Source organism: Octodon degus, unplaced genomic scaffold, assembly GCF_000260255.1.
Source record: "Octodon degus isolate 3935 unplaced genomic scaffold, OctDeg1.0 scaffold00128, whole genome shotgun sequence".
Lineage (NCBI taxonomy): Eukaryota > Metazoa > Chordata > Mammalia > Rodentia > Octodontidae > Octodon > Octodon degus.
In genome coordinates, this window is record NW_004524704.1 from 1,847,013 (window position 1) to 1,853,979 (window position 6,967).

A 6,967-nucleotide genomic window follows, 5' to 3' on the forward strand; every position below is an offset into this window, starting at 1 on the left:
GATGATAGAAAATCCAAATAGTTTTCCTACTTGTATAATTTAATCCACACCATTGCTTTTTTGGTTTGGTTTTATTTTGTGCTTTGTTTTTTCGAGACAGGGTCTTACTATGCAGTTCATACTGACTTTGAACTCACTGTATAGTCCAGGCTGGTCTCAAACTCCTGCCTAAGTCCCCAGAGTGCGGGGATCATAGGTGTGCACCCCCACACTGGCTCACACAATTTCTGTTGTAGTGGTAACTCAGTATGTCCTTGATTCGAGATTTGGCAGGAAAACAAGGTGTATTTAAGGGAAACATTGAAGCTTCTCTTCCTATTTCTTCAATGCTAGTACAACTTGGATTGTATTACAGTTACTAGCGCCTTTGCAGCTGTTGAACAGTACAATTCAGAAAAATTAGATCCTGCTTTTCTTCCATGTAGAAAAGGAAATTGGGCCAACCAACAGCCAAATATTTTAAATATAAGTATAAACTGAAACCTTTCGTATTGAGTGTTTGTACTTTTAGGGGCTGAAACTACATGCTGGTCAGTAGTGTACACATTAAACCATCAGGAGTCTCCCTTAACATTTCTTAGGGTAAAAGAATACAATCTATTTTTTTTTCCAAAGGCAAAAGATTTATACAATCTGAAGAGAAATGAGAGTACAGAGAATACAATTTGTTATGCAAATATTTATTAAGCACTTACATTATGCTAATTAATGTTCCAGATCGTGGCTGGGAAGAGATTTTCTATCGAGTTCACGGCGAGCGAAACCACATGTTCCAAAGAAAGCAACGAGGAATTAACCGAAAGCTGCGAGACCAAAAGTCCTGGGGTGAGTAGCCTAGTGGCGCAAGGGTCTTCTTTTTTTCTGCTGTAAACCTCTTTTACATTTTTAAGGTCCTGTTGTTAAAGCATTTCAAGTGTAACTCTGGTCTCTCTTTTGGCTCCTGTTCTCATGAATAGCAACGTCTAACTTGCAATGCCGATGTCTATGTGATACCTTGGGAGAGAAAAATCTACCCTACGGTCAACTGTGAGAAGCTTGGAACGGTAGGACTCTCATTACAGTCAGGATGGGGTCAGTTCTGCTCCTCTGGAAGAGGAGGTGACTGAATGAAATGAGGGAAGGGACTATCTTTTTAAAGTGGGGAGAATTCTCCTGTCTCTGTGATGATCTCTATTTTATTTTTAAAACAAGTTATGGTGGTGAGGATTGAACCCAGGGCCTCTCACATGAGAAACTGTACTATACCCCTAAGAACAGCCTAAGCCCCTGATTGCTTCTTTTTTGGCTAGAAAGGAAAGCAGTGATTGTGGTGACCACTTGCATTCACTCAGCATCCCTGGAACTTCTGTGGGCTGGTGGCAAGCCGCAGTGCCTGCTGGGAGGCGCTGGCCCACTGCCCTGGCCATCAGGGTGAGCCTCGGGGCAGACACAGTTCTCCTCTATGCTGGTTCCGACCACAGAGCTCTGTAAGGAAGGCTCAGCCTGCATTCACCAACCACAATCTGCATTTTAAAAAGATCCTCAAGGTCACACTGGTTCAGGTCTGAACAGCATTCCTTTTGCCAATTTTATAAGCCTTAAAAGACACCTGGGAGGTAAGCAGTGCTTTCTCCGCTGTCAAAGACAAGGCACTGATGTTAGACTCCAAAATCTCAGAGTAAATGAAGCACCCTTCTTAGAACTCGATGAGGGAGATACTGCCATTAATCTTATTTTGCAGAAAAGTGAGGCTAGTAGTGCTCTGAAGAAAACCTAGTTCAAATCAGAGCTCAGCTTCTTCACCCTAATATAGGTTACTAGAAAAGTCTGGCTCAGCTCCAGAGCCCACACTGCTTGGCCACTGTGCACTGTCTTCCGATCATTATGTTCTCACAGGTAATAATTCACAAATTCATAATGTTAGTACTAGATGTCTTTTCTCCCCTTTTCTGGTTTAGGTGCTTGCCCGTAGGTAGAGAATTTAATACAACATTACACAATGGCTGCGTGTCCAGTTCAGCAATGTGTCTTAACGTGTTTCAGCCCGACAAAGCGGTCACAAGTACGAGCTCCCTATACATTCTGCTCATAAGGACATTGTTGGCCTCTTAGGATTAAGGCAATGATGGTAATGATAATAGAAATAGTATCAATTAGTACATAGTATGCCACAGACTTACATAATCTTAGGCTTATGAGCTATATACAGTACTGTTCAGGCAGTTCACTTGATTTTCCCAGATGAAGACAAAACTCTCTGGCTTGTTTTAGAATGTGATTAAGAACAATGATCAACTGGGATATAGTTCAGGGCACAGTGCCTGCCTTGCAAGCCTGAGGTCCTGAGTTCATTCCCAGTACAAAAAAGAACAACGACCGATGTCCACGAATTTTAAGAACAATTACAAGAGGATAAAATATTACTCATCTTTTCTGAAAGGTGAATGTTGTGTTTATGATTGGGCAAAGACCTGCCCTAGCATAAACAAGGGGAGCACAGCATGTCTTCTTTCTTCCTTGGTTAGTGTGCTTTTTGCAATAATGCGTTCCCTTTAATATCTTCTGTTTAGATGACACTGATGCGAAGGCCTCCGGGTTTTTCACCTTTCCGAGCAGCACAAATAGAGAGGACAGAAGAAACAACTGTAAGTGCACCCTACACTTCCATGGCAGCTGTACAAGATGAAGAGCAGGATCCAGAAAGAGAACAAGAGCCTGCTCCTGGGCATGGCAGGGGCCATCAAAGGCAAACAAAACATGGGCTTGGCCATGGCCATAAATATAAGCATGGCCTAGGCCATGGACCTCCAAAGCAACATGGCCTTGGCCATGGTCACCAGCAGCAACATGGTCTTGGTCATGGATATCAGCCTGAACTTGACTCTAACCTTAAACATCAAAGAGGGCATGGCCCTGACCATGGACATAACGATAAGCATAAGCATGGTCTTGGCCATGGTCCTGGAAAGCATAAAAATAAAACCAAAAGCAATGGAAAGCACAGTGACTGGAGAACAGAGCACTCGGCAAGCTCTGCACAAGATAGTGCTACATCCTCTCCGCACATAGAAGAGAAGACAGAAGGGCCGACTCCCCCTCCTATCCTAGCCCGACCAGGGGTAGCAGTTACCGTTTCTGGATTTCAGGACTCAGATCTCACTGCAACTGTGATGCCCACCACGCCACCAGCTCCCACAGAGAACGAGGATGACTGGATCCCAGATATCGTGATAGAACCTGATAGCCTTTCCTTCAAAGTGATACCTGATTTTCCAGAAACAGCCTCCCCCAAATGTCCTGGACGTCCCTGGAAGCCAGATGATAGAAAGTCTCCCATCTTGCAAATGATTGAATTTCATGATTTTGATCTCTTGGATGCTCTTGATTAACTTACATGGCCATGGTATTTTTCTAACATTTCATCATCCCTTTCCTCATTGTCTAAACATAACTATCCTGACATATGGCAGCAAAAGCCACGAAGCTTCAAACAGCCTAGAGAGAAGTGGTGAGATGCCCAATAGGGAAGCCCTAAATCTGTCTGTCTGTATGGGTTTTTTTTTTTTAATGTTTTTGACATAGGATCTCACTACATACTTCACGCTGGTCTTGAAGTCACTTTGTAGCCCACGCTGGCCTCAAACTCCCAGCAATCCTCCTGTCTCAGCCTACCCAGAGCTTGGATTATAGGCAGGGGACACCATGCCAGGCCTCATCAGTCTCTATGGACTTCATAAAATTGAGTGCTAAGTCTTTTCTCAGTCTTCCTCAGAAGGAAGACTAGCATAGAAATTGGGCAAACTCATGGCCCACTGCAGTTTGCTTCTCTGATCATTGATGTGTATCTTAAAATGTGTTCTGTCAGGCCAAGGATCACAGTTCAGCGGTACAACACCTGCCTGGTATGGGCAATGTCCTGAGTTTGAGTCATGATACCAAAACAAAAAAAAAGAGGGCCAGGGAGATGGCTCAGTGGAATAAGTGCTTCCCTGGCAAGCGCAAGGGCCTGAGTTCAATCCCCGGTTAAAAAAGAAAGAAAGAAAGAAAGAAAGAAAGAAAGAAAGAAAAGAAAAATACATGTTGTAAATTTTCATGGAAATATTCTTGCCATTCTCAATAAGCTGTGGCACCTGGTCCCTAAGTGTGTGTGAAAATAAGAGAAGTCAAAAGACTGGGTGCCGGATTTATTAATGGGATAAAAATATAGAAAAACTTCCAGATACCAATGATGACTAAGAAGAAGGAAAGACAAGTTGGCCACAGGGAAGGGAAGCAGAAATGAGCCTGACTTTGTTTCCACAGCGGGCCACGTCCATCAGCGAGGCCCTCCCTCCTGGCCAGTGGATTCCGGTCATTCCTTATCTAAATAGGGGTGTTTCCCACAAGTCAATAATTTCTGTGCACTTATTAACTGTTCTTTGCAACAAGGGTTTCGAGTAAGAGATTTTGGTTTATTTTTGATGTTAGATTGAATAATACTTTGTTTTCCGATGACCTGAGTTTAATGATAAGGATAATAAAGATGAAAAACACAGGAAGTAATAGAAAAGCTGGCTTTCACTGGGTATGAAGGCACACACCTGTAATAGGAACACTCAGGAGGATGAGGCAGAAGGACTTTGATGAGTCTGAAGCCAGCCTAGGCTACCTAGTGAGTTCAAAGCCATGTTAAATTACATATACAATCATTGTCTCAGAACAAAACAAAACAAAAAACAGAGGCCGGGGAGATGGCTCAGTGGAAGAAGTGCTTCCCTGGCAAGCGCAAGGGCCTGAGTTCAATCCCTGGTTCCGGAAAAAAAAAAAAAAAAAAAAAATCAGACATACTAAGGCAACTTTTTATATATATAATTGACAAGAAAATATGTGATAAAAACTTTCTTCAGAATTATAATGAGGAAGACCGGGCTTGGTGGCACACACCTGTAATCCCAGAGCTTGGGAGGCTGAAAACAGGAGGATCACGAGTCCAATCTGTATAGTGAGACCCTGCAGACCCTGTACTAAATACATTTTTTAGAAAATTGTAATGAGGAAATTCCTCTTTACGTCACCTTAAAATCATGAAAGAGACTAATGTTCTTTCATTGCCTTAGTGCAATGAAGCGTATATTTTATAACCCACACTGTATTTCAGCCTAGGGAATCAAGGTCTGACTTTTTAACAGCTACCTACTGTGGATGTGAATGTCACTGCTATTTCAATTTATTTGATGCATTGAAGCTCTGAGTTTTTAGTTCACTTCAAATATTGTTGGCACTTTAAATAAAAACCCAATAATACCAAGGGAAAAATCTCACCTTGTCAACTGGCTGCTTCATTCGTTTTAAATCCAACACTAATGTAACATTAACAGAGTTTTACTGTACTTACAGAGGCGTCTAAAGTCCTGCGAGTACAAAGCCTGGCCCCCAAAAGCAGGGGCAGAGCCGGCCACCACGAACAGGGTCCCTTGACCAGAGGGCGGAGTCTTCACGCCTGGCACATTAGCCTCCAACAACCACTGCCAGCAGCCTGAGTGGAGACCGGAAGAAGCATTTGGCACTTAAATAGAGAAGAAGGCCATTTTATCACTCTGTTCCTGGGTGAAATAAAGTTCCAACCTGAGAGATGTGCGTGGTTTCCTTTCGGCCATAGCCATCAGGAGGCCAGTTCTGGCGGCTCGCCAGCACTACGGGTCTGCCACAAAGGTTCACATCCCGACCCTGAACTCGGGCCAAGGCAGGAACCCTTAGATGGCATCTGCCTGCTGCCCCCAGGGTCACCATCGCCACAGGGGCTGAATAAGGTGTTAGCACCTCAAGTTCCCACAGCCTCCCTTCTGCCTTCCCTCCCCTTGAGTCCTGCGAAAACTAAGAATAGCAGGGCTGGTCAAATAGCTCAGCAGATTAAAGTGCCTGCAAGCAGGCGCAGTGGTTGGGGGTTCAATCCCCAGGCCTACCATGCCAGCACACCCCTTTCCTCTGCCCCCGGGACACACTGAGATGGCAATGGAGACTGGGCATGGTGGTGCATGCCTGTAATCCCAGCACTTGGGAGAATTCAAGTACTATGAGTAAACAGGAGAATCACTACGAGTCTGATCTAGTAGTGAGACCCTGAACAGCCTGTGAACCCTTCCTTAAAATACAGAAAAAAAAAAGAAAAAGAGCTCCATTTGCTCATTATTGGTTCTCTAATCTAGATAATTACCAAAGAAGAAAAAAGGCTTGGTTAATATAATGCCTAGCAACTTCCTACTATCAGAAAATATCTAATCTCCAAGGGAATTTGGAAATCTGTTTCTGATGCATGTAGAAGAGAAAATAGAAATGAAATGAAATGACAAATTTTAAGTTTACTTTAACAAAAATATTTATTAAATGCAATGGCAGCCATTGACTGTGTCAGGCCATTTGCTTTTGACAAGCAGCTTAATCCGCAGGGCCCTGCTGAGCCCCACAATCAGCTTGCTTTTATGGGAAACTGTTGCTCCCAGCGCCCTGCCCAGGGCCACACAGTTAATAAGTGCCAAGGCTGGCGCTCAGACTCAGGCCTTTTGAACTTCAGTCCACCAAGTCAGACTGAAGCTTTATCATAAATGTTTCCAGTTCTGGCGTGGTCGAGATTTCAATCAAAAAATCCTTGCAAATATTTCATGTAGCTGGTGCTGTTCTGAGAGATACACATAGTAAACTATTGCTAAGTAGCCTTAAGTCCTGGAAAGCAGAGACTTTTTTTATTTTTTAAAGAATGCATAGGGCCGGTGGTATGACTCAGTGGACTAAGCACTTTAAGTCCAGAGGCCAGGATTCGATCCCTGGCATTGAATGCCAAGCCAGCCCCACCCCTGGGCATGCTGAGCTGGGGATGGAGTCTGGACGTGGTGGTGTACACCTGTAAGCCCAGCACTAGGGAGTTAGAAATCAGGAGTCAGGATCACTATGAGTCCAAGCTGGGTAGTGAGACCCTGCACATACACACACACACACACACACACACACACAC

General features: G+C 43.8%; 1 protein-coding gene across 2 annotated transcripts in view; it reads left to right on the forward strand.

Annotated features, from left to right (window-relative positions):
• Kng1 (kininogen 1) overlaps positions 1-5,589 on the forward strand; it is a 31,373-nt gene extending 25,784 nt beyond the window's left edge. The window contains exons 8-11 of one of the 2 annotated variants that reach the window (XM_023700909.1): positions 718-825; positions 957-1,043; positions 2,550-2,624; positions 5,356-5,589. In XM_023700909.1, the coding sequence (XP_023556677.1) occupies positions 718-825; positions 957-1,043; positions 2,550-2,624; positions 5,356-5,436 (351 nt within the window). In that variant the 3' untranslated portion in view covers positions 5,437-5,589. Of the gene's footprint in view, positions 1-717; positions 826-956; positions 1,044-2,549; positions 3,579-5,355 lie in introns of those variants that run through there. The other variant, XM_023700908.1, reaches the window with a different exon arrangement.
• Positions 5,590-6,967: the final 1,378 nt, after the last annotated feature.